At 45.3% G+C, this 16765-nt stretch overlaps 1 protein-coding gene across 3 annotated transcripts in view; it reads right to left on the reverse strand.

The window, feature by feature from the left end:
- Nucleotides 1-2972: 2972 nt before the first annotated feature.
- MEPCE (methylphosphate capping enzyme) overlaps nt 2973-16765 on the reverse strand; it is a 56576-nt gene continuing 42783 nt past the window's right edge. For all 3 annotated transcript variants that reach the window (XM_073623149.1, XM_073623147.1, XM_073623148.1), the window contains 3 exons: nt 15972-16190; nt 6622-6748; nt 2973-3233 (listed from right to left, as the gene is read on the reverse strand). In XM_073623149.1, coding sequence (XP_073479250.1) covers nt 3133-3233; nt 6622-6748; nt 15972-16190 — 447 coding nt within the window. In that variant the 3' untranslated portion in view covers nt 2973-3132. The remainder of the gene's footprint in view (nt 3234-6621; nt 6749-15971; nt 16191-16765) is intronic.

Consider the following 16765-nt stretch of genomic DNA (forward strand, 5'->3'; position numbering starts at 1 on the left):
ATATACCATTAGAAGAGAGCGATACTATTAGAAGAGATATATACTATATACACTATTAGAGGAGAGATACTGTATATACTATTAGAAGTTAAATCTGGTAAATATCACTCAGATTTTTTTTTTTAAAGAAAAAAAAAAATAAAAGTTAAATTTTCAAACAGAACTGTAATATTAGTAGTATGTAGTATACAAGTCATTTTAAGAATGTTCGTTCGATTTTCCAATCGTTAGTGGGGTCAAAACAACGTTCGTTTTCAACCACAGTGACGGGAAAATTTAAAAATAGAAAACTTCTCGGTGAAAGGAATTTTCAGACAGTCTATGTGGTTTTCGTTCAGAAATGACATTCATTTTAAAACAGAATGTTAAAAGCAAAGTGAACATTTCAAACAACATTCTTTCATTCAGCGAATGTGCAAAGATTTTTCATATGAATAATCTCGTCTGAAAATTGATCGGTGTGGCCAGCATAAGGCTCGGTACACACCTATGCAGCTTGCTTTAGATCTGTTTCTATACTGCTTTTTTGCTGTGCGTTAAGTACAGTATAGAGCCCCCCCCCCCAATAGCAAGGTAAAGAAAACTTCTGCCCTTAGAACCACATGTCCCATGAGGCATCGCTCCTCACACATTCACAAGTTCTCAGGCACTTTATTGACATGTATGGACGATGTACTGAGCTGTATGTGTGCTGCACTGTTTTTTCTGATAGGTTAACAAATAATGCATTCTGTATGCAGGCCAACTAATCGGCTGGCCGATTAAATCAATCATGAAAATAGTAATCAATTTCATAAATCGATTAGTTGTTTCAGCCCTAAGATGCACTGATTCATGGCACTGTGTGGGCACCGGCACTGAAAGGCGGTATTGGTGGGCACAGATGAGGCGGCTTCGCCTCTCTTCGGGACCGATGTCCCTTGCACAAAAGCCGGTGATCGGCTTTTTTTTTCCTCCTCACGCTGTCAGTGTGAGGAGAAAAAAAAAAAAAAAGCGATTACCGATCCTCTGTTTACATCACGTGATCGGCTGTCATTGGCTGACAGCTGATCACGTGGTAAGGGGCCGGGATCACGAGTCTCATTGACTCAATGATTACAGGGCGCGCGCAAAAGGGGACGACCTCTATTGACGGCCTCCCAGGCAAAGTAGATCTGCGCTGTAGCTAGGGCTGCAACTAACGATTATTTTCACAATCGATTAGTTGGCCGATTATTGTTTCGATTAATAACCTTAAAAAAAAAAAAAAAAAAAAATGTGTGGTGTATAATTTAGTTAATATGTAAAGTTTTAAAAAAAGGCAATTTATTCTTAAATATCTCTATGCAGTGATAAATAAAAATAGCCAACTATATGGTTAGGGAGCAAAATATCTAATCCACTCTGAGAACAGACAGAAGAGAGATACTGTATATACTATAAGAGGAGATATACTGTATAAACTGTTAGAGAAGAGATATACTGTATATACTATTAGAGAAGATATACTGTATATACTATTAGAGGAGATATACTGTATATACTATTAGAGGAGAGATAAGAACGTTCGTTCGATTTTCTAATTGTTAGTGGGGTCAAATCGACGTTCATTTTCAACCACAGCGACGGGAAAATGTGGAAATAAAAAACTTCTTGGTGAAAGGAATTAGACAGTCTATGTGGTTTTCGTTCAAATTACAATTATTTTAAAAACCGTGTTAAAAACAAGTGAAAATTTCAAACATTCTTTCATCGAATGTACAAAGATTTTTCGTCTGAATAATCTCATCTGAAAATTGATCGGTGTGGCCAGCATAAAGCTTGGTGCACACCTATGCAGTTTGCTTATAATCTGTTTCTGCAGTGCTCTTTTCTGTGTGTTTTGATTTTTGCGCACGTGATTTTGCTGTGATTTGCGTTTTTGCATGTTTTTTTTGCCAATTTGATGTTGGGCAGATTAAAAAACACAAATTGCTGCAAAAACGCATTACATGCTTTTCTGCAGCTTCTCCATTGAAGTATATTGAACCAAAAAAGCACTGTTTTGCGTTTAAAAAAGTGACTGACGCTTTCCAAATACGCAGCGGCTGAAAAAGCATAGATGTGAACGTGTCCCATAGGAAACCATGTAAATGAACTGTAGTCCGTTTCTGCAAAAAGCACCAAAAAACACACAGATGTGAACCAGGTGTAAGACGTTTAGTAACATAATGGGTTTAAAAAAAAAAAAAAAAAACGAATATTAGCCCTTTATAGTACAAAGAAAGCAGATAATCACTACTGTAAGGGGTTCATTTTTTTTACTGTAGAACTGTGAAAGAAACAGTTACAGTAGCGATTATTTGCTCTTTTTGTACTATAAAGGGCTCATTTTAGTTTTTTTTTTAACCACATTATGTTACTGGCCGATTAATCGATTATGAAAATAGTAATCGATTATTTTCATAATCGATTAGTTGTTTCAGCCCTAGCCGTCATTCGGCTATAGCGCGGATCTGAAGGAGTTAAAAGTCTGAAGGACGGTAAACTGGCCCTTTGTTTAGAAAGTTTGGAGACCCCTGAGCTAGAGGAATCCTACAGATTATGGTACATACAGTTACATTGTTCCAAGCTGAAACAAAAAATAAAATACCGATTCCTGGAATTCTTTAAATATTTGATAACACTTTAGTCTCATAACAGTTATTGGATACATTGTAATCTTTTCCAGGAAGCGCAGGAATTTGGTTTCTATTATGGTTGTTGCTACTTATTTGCAAACAGCAATACTTTGCTTTGAACTCCACCAGCTGCCACTAGAGGTCCTCACAGGCGATCTTTGAACTACAAACACACATAGAAAGCTTCCCCGGGGTGTCAGGACACAGTCCACCCCTCCACAACATCCCCCCCCATAACAGAAGACACGACACCGATGTGAAATACCAGATTATATTTTTGCAAATATTCCTAAAACAGGCAACTTTTTAAACCCCCCCCCCCCTTCTCTCCTCCCCAAGAAAAAATGCAAACTTTTCTTAAAAAATAAATTTTGTCCCCACCCACCAGAAAAAACAAAAAAAAACAAAACAAAACAAAAACAAAAAACCAGGAAGCTTATTACAAAAAGCAAAAAACGGAAAAAAAAAAAAAAAAATTGAATCCCGCCCGCTCCTAGGCCTGAACAGGAAGCGGCGCGCTGCGTGGTGAAGATGGCGGAGGAAGATCCTCTCGGGCACCCGATTTGTGGAAAGCATAGATTGGACGCTGGAACCCTGCAATGAGAGAGGAGGGTGGAGATACATTATTGAAGAGTCAGCAAAATATTCTCACAATCATCATAGTCCTGAAATCAGAGGATCAACAGGGTGACCAGGTACAACTGGGGGCTGGTAAAGGGCCAATCCGGCCAACCGGATACAACTCGGGGCAGGTAAAGGGCCAATCGGATACAACTGGGGGCAGGTAAAGGGACAATCCAGCCAACCGGATACAACTGGGGGCAGGTAAAGGGTCAATCTGGCCAACCGGATACAACTGGGGGCAGGTAAAGGGTCAATCTGGCCAACCGGATACAACTGGGGGCAGGTAAAGGGTCAATCTGGCCAACCGGATACAACTGGGGGCAGGTAAAGGGCCAACCGGATACAACTGGGGGCAGGTAAAGGGCCAATCCGGCCAACCGGATACAACTGGGGGCAGGTAAAGGGCCAACCGGATACAACTGGGGGCAGGTAAAGGAACAATCCGGCCAACCGGATACAACTGGGGGCAGGTAAAGGGTCAATCTGGCCAACCGGATACAACTGGGGGCAGGTAAAGGGTCAATCTGGCCAACCGGATACAACTGGGGGCAGGTAAAGGGTCAATCTGGCCAACCGGATACAACTGGGGGCAGGTAAAGGGTCAATCTGGCCAACCGGATACAACTGGGGGCAGGTAAAGGGCCAATCCGGCCAACCGGATACAACTGGGGGCAGGTAAAGGGCCAACCGGATACAACTGGGGGCAGGTAAAGGGACAATCCGGCCAACCGGATACAACTGGGGGCAGGTAAAGGGCCAATCCGGCCAACCGGATACAACTGGGGGCAGGTAAAGGGCCAACCGGATACAACTGGGGGCAGGTAAAGGGACAATCCGGCCAACCGGATACAACTGGGGGCAGGTAAAGGGTCAATCTGGCCAACCGGATACAATTGGGGGCAGGTAAAGGGTCAATCTGGCCAACCGGATACAACTGGGGGCAGGTAAAGGGCCAATCCGGCCAACGGGGTGTTTCTGCCAGTCTTGGGGGGTGTTCCCACTCCATTTAAAGGCCAAGTTCACTTTTTTTTTCTAAATCCCAGCTCCCCTATGTACCATTATACCATTAATGTACCTCAGGTTGCAGAAAAATTAAAGCTTTCTTTGATTTTTTTTTTTTTTAGAAGGCCTTACCTTAGCCCTTGCTGGTGTTCTAGAGAAAGTTCATGACTTCCTGGTATGTAGATTTGAGACAGAGAAACCAATGAACACAGGGAGCATTTCACCGGCTGACCTCATACACCCATCGACTAGGTTTGCAAGGCATCCCTCCAGACGTGCATTTGCCTGGCTTGTCAATGTAAGCTGCTATGGTTTGCAAAGCATCCCCAGTGTCCTGCCAGACAGGACCGGGCCATGGGTTGGACACCCCTGATGTAGTACAAGGGCCTGTCTGATTGGATAGATAGGTGGGCCCTCCTATTCCATAGTTTTGCCAAATCATTCTCTGTATCCAGTCAGGCAGACCCTTGCACTACATCAGGGGGTGTCATACCCACCAGCCCCAGAGAGTTTAGCATGCGGCCTGGGTCCACCTGGAGTGATGCTAGCAACTGTGACAGCTTACATTGACAAGCCAGGAAAATGCACACCTGGGAGGGGTGTGCGCTAATGCGGTCACCCGGTGAACGGCTTCCAGTTTCTTACTGGTTTTTACGTTCCAAATCTACATACCAGGAAGTCATGAAGTTTTCTATTAACACAGCAGGGACCAAGGTAAGGCCTTGTTCTAAAAAATCAAAGAAAGCTTTTATTTTTCTGCAACAGAGGTACATTAATGGTATATTGGTACATAGAGGAGCTGGGATCTAAATTAAAAAAAAAAAAAAGGACAAACTTATCATTTAATGTGGCGTTATGGAAAATTCAACAGGTGGAGAGGAAACACCCCCATGGTGGGCAGGACCTGTCACTAGGTGGCCAGGAACAGAGTGGAGGACAATGGCGGGGAGCACCTGGAGTCACTACTACAACTACGGACAGGTAAAAAAGGTTGCTTCGGCCAACAAGGTGTTCCTGTCATCCTTGGGATGTTCCCACTCATTAGGTGTGGTGTTGCAAAAAAATCCAACAGGAGGAGAAGAAACACCCCATGGTAGGCAGGACCTCTCAAAGTGGCCAGGAGCAGAGTGAAGGACAATGGTAGGGAACATCTGGAGTCCCAGCTACAACTATGGACAGGTAAAGGGTCACTTCGGCCAACAAAGAGTTCCTATCAATCTTGGGGTGTTCCCACTCGTTAGGTGTGATATTGCAGAAGCTCCAACAGAAGAGGAAACACCCTCATATGGTGGGCAGGACCTCTTCACAAGGTGGCAAAGAGCAGGGTGGAGGACAACGGCAGGAAGCATTTGGAGTCAAAGTTAAAACTATGGACAAGTAAAGAGTTGCTTCAGCCAACAAGGTGTTCCTATTGATCTTGGGGTGTTCCCACTCATTAGATGTGGTATTGCAGAAGATCCAACAGGAGGAGAAGAAACACCCCACGGTAGGCAGGACCTCTAACAAGGTGGCCAGGAGCAGAGTGGAGGACAACTGATGGGAGCATCTGGAATCCCAGCTACAACTATGGACATGTAGAGTCGCTTCAGCCAACAAGGTGTTCCTACTGATCTTGGGGTGTTCCCACGCAGATGTGAAACTGCAGAAGATCAAACAGGAGAAGAGGAAACACTCCATGGCGGGAAGGACCTTTCACAAGCTGGCCAGGAACAGGGTGGAGGACTACAGCAGGGAGCATCTGAAGTGAGGTCCAAGGAGTCCTCATGAAGTACATTGGGCATACTGACCCTTTAAATTTGAAGTCCAGCCAATTTTTGGTTTTAAAGAGACCCTGTCACCACCTTGCCCATTCAGGAGAACCTGACAGCGAGTGTAAAGTCCACCTCCCCCCACCCACTTTATACTCCTCTCTCCAGTGCTCCCTCATAAAGTACCTGGTGTTGGATCCTGCTAGGATCATCAAGTGAGCGTGCTTAGGCCTAGCGCAGTGGTTCTCAACTCCTGTCCTCAGGACCCAATAACAGGCCAGGTTTGCAAGATAACTGAAATACATCACAGGTGATATCATTTGCTGCTCAGTGATTGTAGTATTCTAGTCTACATCTCCCCCAAAAGGTAATACTTAAAATCTGGCCTGTTAGTGAGTCCTGAGGACAGGAGTTGAGAACCACTGGCCTAGCGAATGGCCACTAGGCCTGAGGAGTGCACAATGCCTGGTTTTCCATTGCATAGTTTGCTGGGAAGGGTGTATAGCAGTGTGCAGGCGCCCTAACCTCACCCCCACCCCACCATGCAAAGGTGTGGGGGCATCTTTGCTCGTTTCCAGTTTGGCACACCGAACAGAATATCGGATTACCTTTTGATGAAGCACACGGTGCAGCCAGCAGTTCATAACTGGAGAAGCCCACTTCGGAAGACAAGAGGTAGGAGGTGAACTGATCCGGCTTCAGGGAGATCCTACAGAAATTCTTATAGATGGATTCCTGAGGAGACAAAATACATTACATGACATACCGCTGGGAGGAGACCTACCCGGGAATACAGGGTGAAGCTGAACTCCAGGCATATGTGGTTGGATTTGGAATTCTGTTCGGCCGTTCTAGTGATCTAATACAGGCATGCCGGTGACCTTTTCTCTACTGTACCTATACAGCTCGGTCACCAACCCTCCCCTTATTGTGCTGCACCCTTCACTGTCCAATCACATGAGGTCATCTTTGGTCTTTCCTCCTGCTAACAGTTGGCTGACCACACTGTGCGAGGCTATAGACCAGTGTGGCTCCATATTGAATTAATGTGGCTGGCATTGAAGTCAACAGGACGCGTTTTTTTGCATTGCAGTCAATAGGGGGTGTTTTTTTTACATGGCAGTCAATAGGGGTTTTTTTTTGCATTGCAGTCAACGGGGACCCAGCATGCCATTATCTGCACTTTTTTTATATTGGCAAAACGCTGATAACCTTATCTTTAGGCGATAATTTTTAACGGAGCGATAGATCGGTGCATCCTTAAATTTTAACTGCAACACATCCAACTACAGGACCATCACACCATTGACTCCAGTATACCTAATGAACTGGGAAAACCTGTCCTCACTGGTGAGACTTCCAGTATCCCGCCTGAATCTACCAGAAGCTGTTAATAAACGGACACATCCTTCGCTTATATATTATTGGCTCAAATTGGAAGATTGTTCTCCCCCCCTCCCCCATTTCCCTTGAGGACACCAAGCAAAAAACGGAGCAGGATTGGTGTGGGAGGAGCTACAGCTTCAAGGGGGCTGGGCCTTCAGTATTCTATTTCCTTGAGGACACTGAGCAAAAACGGAGCAGGATTGGTGTGGGAGGAGCTACAGTCTGAAAAGGGCTGGCCATCAATATTCTATTTCCTCGAGGACACTAAGCAAAAACGGAGCAGGATTGGTATGGGAGGAGCTACAGCCTCAAGGGGGCTGGGCCTTCAGTATTCTATTTCCTTGAGGACACTGAGCAAAAACGGAGCAAGATTGGTGTGGGAGGAGCTACAGCCTCAAGGGGGCTGGCCATCAATATTCTATTTCCTCGAGGACACTAAGCAAAACGGAACAGGATTGGTGTGGGAGGAGCTACAGCCTCAAGGGGGCTGGGCCTTCAGTATTCTATTTCCTTCAGGACACTATGCAAAAACGGAGCAGGATTGGTGTGGGAGGAGCTACAGCCTCAAGGGGGCTGGCCATCAATATTCTATTTCCTCGAGGACACTAAGCAAAACGGAACAGGATTGGTGTGGGAGGAGCTACAGCCTCAAGGGGGCTGGGCCTTCAGTATTCTATTTCCTTCAGGACACTATGCAAAAACGGAGCAGGATTGGTGTGGGAGGAGCTACAGCCTCAAGGGGGCTGGGCCTTCAGCATACTATTCCCTTGAGGACACCAAGCAAAAACGGAGCAGGATTGGTGTGGGAGGAGCTACAGTCTGAAGAAGGCTGGCCTTCAATATTCTATTTCCTTGAGGACACTAAGCAAAACGGAACAGGATTGGTGTGGGAGGAGCTACAGCCTCAAGGGGGCTGGGCCTTCAGTTTTCTATGTTTATGTACTGAGTGTGCTCTCATTGCACACTCAAAGCACAGATAGATCTGGACTAAAGATCGGAAGAGTGGCGGAACTGGCTTCCGATCACGTGACAGTGGTCAAACGATTGCCTGATCCTTCCTTCCTGCCCCATGAGCATTTTACAGTGATGCCAGCGTGGGCGGGAAGGGGTTAATCTGCCTGGAATTCAGCTTTACCAATAGTGTTCAATGTCAAGCAGCCGCTGCAAAAGCACCTCATATCCTGGGATGTATATAGAAAGAAATAGGAACATAACACTATCACAGCACTGCCCCCCCTATGTAGAGAATTTTTTTATCACTGCAATCAGTACAAATTGGAGACCCGAGGGTTTCATATACACTCACCGGCCACTTCATTATTAGGTACACCTTGTTCAATAGCTTGGTAACACAAATTGCTCATCAGCCAATCACATGGCAGCAACTCAAAAGCATTTAGGCATCCAGACGTGGTGAAGACGACTTGCTGAAGTTGGGGAAGAAAGCGGAGGTCCGCCCACCGCTGCAAAAATTAAAAAGCTGCACATACTGCAGCTGCTGACTTTAAATAAATCGGACACTTACCTGTCCTGGAGTCCAGCGATGGCGGCACCGCAGCCGATGTTTCCATCAGCTGTCGGGTGCATGCCGCCGCCATTGCGAGTAAGGGAACCAGGCAGTGAAGCCTTACGGCTTCACGCCGGGAACCCAATTGCGCATGCGCGAGGCTATGCTCCTCTCCTACTGGCCCTGGTGGCCGAAGAGGGAATCCGCGCGGTGACGTCAATACCCGCGGCTGAGGTTCCCACAAGTTGGAACAGGATACCTGTGAAAGACAAGTATCCTGCACCCCCCGAAAGGTGCCAGAAGGGGGAGGAGTACGAGTGGAAGTTCCACTTTTGGGCGGAACTCCGCTTTCAGTGACTTTGAACGTGGCATGTTTGTTGGTGGCAGACGGGCCGGTCTGAGTATTTCTGGGATTTTCACACACAACCATCACTCGGGATTACAAAGAATGGTGGGAAAAAGAAAAAATATCCAGCGAGCGGCAGTTGTGTGGAGGAAAATGCCTTGTTGAGGTCAGAGGAGAATGGGCAGACTGGTTCCAGATGATAGAAAGGCAACAGTAATTCAAATAACCACTCGTTACAGCAAAGCTATGCAGAATTCCATCTCTGAACACACAACACATCCAACCTTGAAGCAGATGGGCTACAGCAGCAGAAAACCACACCAGGTGCCACTCCTGTCAGCTAAGAACAGGAAACTGAGGCTACAATTGGCACAGGATCACCAACATTGGACAATAGAAGATTGGAAACAACGTTGCCTGGTCTGATGAGTCTGGATTTCAGCTGCAACATTCAGCTGGTGGGGTCAGAATTTGGCGTATGGATCCATCCTGCCTTGTATCACCGGTTCAGGCTGGTGGTGGGGGTGTAATGGTGTGGGGGGTATTTTCTTGCCACACTTTGGGCCCCTTAGTACCAATTGAGCATCATTTAAGCACCACGGCCTACCTGAGTATTGTTGCTGACCATGTCCATCCCTTTATGACTACAGTGTCCCCATCTTCTGATGGCTCCTTCCAGCAGGATAATGCACCATGTCACAAAGCTCCAATCATCTCACCTCTGGACAATGAGGTCCCTGTACTCCAATGGTCTCCACACTCACCACATCTCATCCAATAGTAAGTAAAAAAAGGCACCAACCAAGATACCTCATTTAACAGTGCCTATGAATGCAGGGGCAGGATCCACACAGACATATATAAACCATATATATGGGTGGAAAGTGAGTCCATCAAGGCAGCCACCAAAAAAGGACCAAAAGCCAAGTCCAATGTACTAGAATAAAAAACAAGGAGAAGGGGCACCACTAAGTATATATATAAAAAAAAAAAAATGTATTAATAAAAAACAATATCCACTCACATGTAGGACTGAAGTGTAGAGTTCAGGTACATCTCCCACAGGAGAAAGAGCGGAGGACTACAGGTGACAGCAAGTCTGGATACACCAACATCACATCCAATAGGCTGAAGATGAGCTGCAGTAGGCCAACATGGTAGTCCAATGGCACACCAAATAAAAGATAGCTGGGGAGCCCTCAGAGATGGTTGTGGGTTCCAGGAGGAGGGAGATGGGGGGCATCAGAGCCGGTCTTCACCTGTGTAGCAGTATGCAGCAGAGCCTCGTCCGGCGTCCGTGATGGGAAATTGACACGGCCGTGTAAATCGGAGCTGAAGCGAGGCTTGGATCGCAAACACAGTGGCGCCGAGCTGTGACGTCACTCCCGTGCGACGCGTTTCCGAGTCAGCTCGCTACCGATGGAAGAGATAGCGGTGCTCCTTTGTCAAGCATAGGGGAGCGATGCTGGGTGGTAGCATTATATAATCAGTCAGGGGGTGGGGCCAGAGGAAAGACTATTAGACACACAGGTAAAAATATTAGCACTCAGATGAACAGGACGCTATAGAAACATAGGATAGAAAATTTCAAAGGAGCCAATCTAAATGCATTGGTTCTATAAATAGATTCTTGTTGTTTTTTTAGCTATCAATATAAAAAGGGAAAAAAATAATAAATTTACAATTGAATCAAAGCTAAAATGTGCATTAACCATAGATATAAATATACATAGGTTTCAGATAAACAATGTTGGATGAGAAGGCAAAAAGGCTCACATGGAATGTGTATATGTATGTAGTAGAATACTTAAGAAGTATGATGATATTGAACTGAAAGTGTCAATAACTTAGGAATGGATAAGTGAGAATAGAAAATAGTAAAACATAATAATGTGATATAATATAAAAACGAAAAACAAATATATGGCATATTATAATAAGGGGCAGTATATTGGGGATGGAAACTCAGGTCAAAACCCATGTAAGGATGGGAGAGTACGAACCACATGCGCAAAAAGCCACCAGAAAGAGCTCAGCACATGTGGGGGGAGGGGGAAATATAAAACCATCCGCACATACACACTTGAGGAACCTATGATAAAAACAATACTAAAATGATTACCAAGTTACTGGAGAGAGAGACAGAGAGAGAGACAGAGAGAGAGACAGAGAGAGAGACAGAGACAGAGACAGAGACAGAGAGAGAGACAGAGAGAGAGACAGAGAGAGAGACAGAGAGAGAGACAGAGAGAGAGACAGAGAGAGAGACAGAGACAGAGAGAGAGACAGAGAGAGAGACAGAGAGACAGAGAGACAGAGACAGAGACAGACAGAGACAGACAGAGACAGAGACAGAGACAGACAGAGACAGACAGAGACAGACAGAGACAGACAGAGACAGACAGAGACAGACAGAGACAGACAGAGACAGACAGACAGAGAGACAGAGAGAGAGAGAGAGAGAGAGAGAGAGAGAGAGAGAGAGAGAGAGAGACAGAGACAGAGACAGAGAGACAGAGACAGAGACAGACAGAGACAGAGACACAGAGAGAGAGACAGAGAGAGAGAGAGAGAGAGAGAGAGAGAGAGAGAGAGAGAGAGAGAGAGAGAGAGAGAGAGAGAGATCTATAATATGGAGGATTAGGGAAAAGCATCTGGTCCATAATAACATATAAGACAGTAGAAGTCTCTATACTCTCGTTGAGGCCTACAGGCGAAAGAGCATCGAGAGTATAGATCCAAAACGTCTCCCTAGCGCAAAGTGTTTTTGAAGCGTTCCGCTGCAGTAAAAGATTTGGGGAATTTGTTCAATAACCCAAACTCGGAGGCCCATGGTGGATTTTTTTTTTTTTATGGAATTCCACAAAATGTCACGAAACGCTGTGCATGTCCTTATAAGACCGCAGGGGCAGGCAAGGCCATACACCACAAAATCAGAGGAGCAATTGTAAAATTGGTCCAACTGATAAGTTTTACCCTTAGAATAGAAAGATTTTTGTCCATGTGTGATATAGGAACAGGTTTTACACAATGTCTTTTTGCATTGAAACATGCCAACTAGAGGTATAAGAGTGGTAGGGTGGTCTGTGGTATGACTGGATGATGTGGTAGATAATTTACTGGGGGCAATTTTGTTTTCAAGATTCGGAGCTTTGCGATAAGTGACTCTAGGTTTAGTAGGGAGGATGGTTTTGAGAAGAGGATCCTGTAGTAAGATATTCCAATGTTTACTCATTATATTTTCCATCTTTCTGTATTTGGAAATGGAAGGTAGTGATAAATCGAGTAGAATGGTCCATCTCACTCTTTTTAGTTCTCTACAGGTTTGCCTTTGGAATAAAGGGTACACGCTTGATCTACTAGATCTTTAGGATATTGTTTGTCTGCAAATTTCTTTTTCAATGGGATGCTAGACGCAGCATAATCAATATCCAGGGTACAGTTCTGTCTTAAGCAACAGAACTGCCCTTTGGGTATGTTTTTAATCCACTTAGGATAGTGGCAACTGTGAAAATGCAGATAGGAATTGCCAGCCGTCGGCTTGGTGTAACTGCGGGCAATATTATTTCCATCTGCATGACTTGGTTCTAAGTCTAGAAAAGTCAGGCTGGTGGAATCAAAAACATGAGTGAAGGCCAGTCCATATGGATTACAATTGCAGTGTTCTACAAATGAGGTGATCAGGTCGACAGGGCCATCCCAGATCACAATAATATCGTCGATGTACCGCCCAAAAAATACAATATTGGCTAAGTGGGGATTGTTATACCAGATGTCATATTTTTTTCCCCAATAACCCATGGCCAAATTTGCGTAAGAGGGAGCAAAATTAGCTCCCATGGCGGTTCCCTGTAATGCCCCGTACACACGGTCGGATTTTCCGACGGAAAATGTGTGATAGGACCTTGTTGTTGGAAATTCCGACCGTGTGTAGGCTCCATCACACATTTTCCATCGGATTTTCCGACACACAAAGTTTGAGAGCAGGCTATAAAATTTTCCGACAACAAAATCCGTTGTCGGAAATTCCGATCGTGTGTACTCAAATCCGACGGACAAAGTGCCACGCATGCTCAGAATAAATAAAGAGATGAAAGCTATTGGCCACTGCCCCGTTTATAGTCCCGACGTGCGTGTTTTACGTCACCGCGTTTAGAATGATCGGATTTTCCGACAACTTTGTGTGACCGTGTGTATGCAAGACAAGTTTGAGCCAACATCCGTTGGAAAAAATCCTAGGATTTTGTTGTCGGAATGTCCGAACAAAGTCCGACCGTGTGTACGGGGCATAACTGTAAAAAGAAGTCGCCATCGAAATCAAAATAATTGTGGCGCAAACAAAAAATCGGTGGCCTCCAAAATGAATGAAGCTTGTCTGGAATTTAACATCGGGTCCTGGGCGAGGAAGAACTCCAGAGCTTGTAGGCCAAAATTGGTGTGGGATGTTGGTCGAACGATCTGCCCTTTGAGACAGCGTTTTGGCCAACACCGCCAACTAATAGAGGGCGGGAAGGACATGCACAGCGTTCCGCGACATTTTGCGGAATTCCATAAAAAAATCCACCACGGGCCTCCGAGTTTGGGTTATTGAACAAATCCCCAAATCTTTTATTGCAGCGTAACGCTTCAAAAAAAAACTTTGCGCTAGGGAGACGTTTTGGATCTATACTCTTGATGTTCTTTCGCCTGGTGGCCTCAACGAGAGTATAGAGATTTCTACTGTCTTATAAGTTATTACGGACCAGATGCTTTTCCCTAATCCTCTCTCTATATCTATCTATCTTTTTTTTTCTCTACAATACTTAATCCTGACTACATCTCTGCAGTAACTTGGTAATCATTTTAGTATTGTTTTTATCATAGGTTCCTCACATATATGTGTGTATGTGCGGATAGTTTTATATTTCCCCTCCCTCACATGTGCTGAGCTCTTTCTGGTTGCTTTTTTTGCGCATGTGGTTCGTACTCTCCCATCCTTACATGGGTTTTGACCTGAGTTTCCATCCCCAATTTACTGCCCCTTATTATAATATGCCATATATTTGTTTTTCGTTTTATATTATATCACATTATTATGTTTTACTATTATTTTCTATTCTCACTTATCCATTCCTAAGTTATTGACACTTTCAGTTCAATATCATCATACTTCTTAAGTATTCTACTACATACATATACACACTCCATGTGAGCCTTTTTGCCTTCTCATCCAACATCGTTTATCTGAAACCTATGTATATTTATATCTATGGTTAATGCACATTTTAGCTTCGATTCAATTGTAAATTTATTATTTTTTTCCCCTTTATATTTAATGATAGATTCTTGTCGTTTTTAGCTATTTATTTATAGAACCAATGCATTTAGATTGGCTCCTTTGAATTTTCCATCCTATATTTCTATAGTGTTCTGTTCATCTGAGTGCTAATATTTTTACCTGTGTTTCTAATAATCTTTCCTCTGGCCCCACCCCCTGACTGATTATATAATGCTACCGCCCAGCATCACTCCCCCTATGCTTGACAAAGGAGCGCCGCCATCTCTTCCATCGGTAGCGAGCTGACTCGGAAACGCGTCGCACGGGAGTGACGTCACAGCTCGGCGCCACTGTGTTTGCGATCCAAGCCTCGCTTCAGCTCCGATTTACACGGCCGTGTCAATTTTCCATCACGGACGCCGGACGAGGCTCTGCTGCATACCGCTCCTATACCGCCCCCATCTCCCTCCTCCTGGAACCCACAACCATCTCTGACGGCTCCCCTGCTATCTTTTATTTGGTGTGCCATTGGACTACCATGTTGGCCTACTGCAGCTCATCTCCAGCCTATTGGATGTGATGTTAGTGTATCCGGACTTGCTGCCACCTGTAGTCCTCCGCTCTTTCTCCTGTGGGAGATGTACCTGAACTCTACACTTCAGTCCTACATGTGAGTGGATATTGTTTTTATTATTACATTTGATATATACACAGTGGCGCCCCTTCTCCTTGTTTTTACATCTCATCCAATAGAGCACCTTTAGTGGAACGGTAGATTGGCATCATGGATGTGCAGCCCACAAATCTGCAGCAACTGCATGATGCCATCATGTCACCGAGGACCAAAATCTGAGGAACACCTTGTTGTATCTATGCCACCAAGAATGAAGGCAAAAGGGGGGTCCAACCCGCTACTAGCAAGGTGTACCTAATAAAGTATCCGGCGAGTGTATAGGACCCTATAGAGCAGTGATGGCGAACCTTGGCACCTTAGAAGTATTTTGGAACTACATTTCCCATGATGCTCCTGCATTCTGCAGTGTAGTTGAGCATCATGGGAAACGTAGTTCCAAAACATCTGGGGTGCCAAGGTTCGCCCCAAAATTCCATCCTGACCCCACAAAGGAAGGTCAGTTCCCTGGCTCATAGCAGTGATGGTGCACCTTGGCACCCCAGATGTTTTGGAACTAGATTTCCCATGATGCTCCACTACACTGCAGAGTGCATGAGCATCATGGGAAATGTAGTTCCAAAATACTTCTAAGGTGCCAAGGTTCACCATCACTGCTATGAGCCAGAGAACTGACCTTCCTTTGTGGGGTCAGGATGGAATTTTGGTGCCCCGTGCGAGGCTAGGCAGTTGCTTGCGTCTCCTTTTTTCAGAACCCAGATTGCTCAGGCTTCCATAAGACTTCACCCCAACAAAACCATCCCCCCTCCCTCCCCCCCACCCTCTACTCACTGTCAGCTTCTTCCTCTTGCCGTAGGAGGACCAGGGTTGGGGTTCCAGGATGAGGATCCCCCCCGGGGACAGGTGCCTGTAGATTCTCCGAAACATGCGTTTCAGTCCCTCGTCTCCCCAGTTCAGGTGGACCCACTTGGTGATGCTGAGGCACAGGATGACGTCGTATTCTGGCTGCTGCACCTCCACCAGCTCGTCCCGCTCCACCACGTAATTACCCTGCCAGGGGGGAAAGAAAAACAAAAGGGGGGGGGGGGGTTAGTCATAGAAAACAAAAGTAGTTACAAGATTTCCCAGAAGTCACATTTCACCATTATCTGTGATCCGGGGAAGAGCAAAGAGACCTCCCTACCAAAGCTCTTGGCTTTACCTCCATCCAACCTGGGGTCCCCATGCTACAAAAAAAAAAAAAAAAAAAAAAAAAAAAAAAAAAAGGGGGGGGGGTGTGTCTCACTCCTCCTGCATCCCCCCCTCATTTTTATTTCTTTTTTAGCCATCGTATCAAGGTCCATAAAGACATGGATGAGCGAGTCTGGGGTGGAGGGACATGACTGGCCTGCACAGAGTCCTGACCTCAAGCCCAATAAAACACCTTTGGGATGAATTAGAGTGGAGACTGAGCCAGGCCTTCTCGTCCAACATCAGTACCTGATCTCACAAATGCTCTTCTGGAAGAATGGTCAAACATTCCCATAGACACACTCCTAAACCTTGTGTACGGCCTTCCCAGAAGATTTGAAGCGGTTATAGCTGCGAAGGGCGGGGCCAACTCAATATTGAACACACGCAGTAAA

This window comes from Aquarana catesbeiana, linkage group LG03, assembly GCF_042186555.1.
Source record: "Aquarana catesbeiana isolate 2022-GZ linkage group LG03, ASM4218655v1, whole genome shotgun sequence".
Classification (NCBI taxonomy): Eukaryota; Metazoa; Chordata; class Amphibia; order Anura; family Ranidae; genus Aquarana; species Aquarana catesbeiana.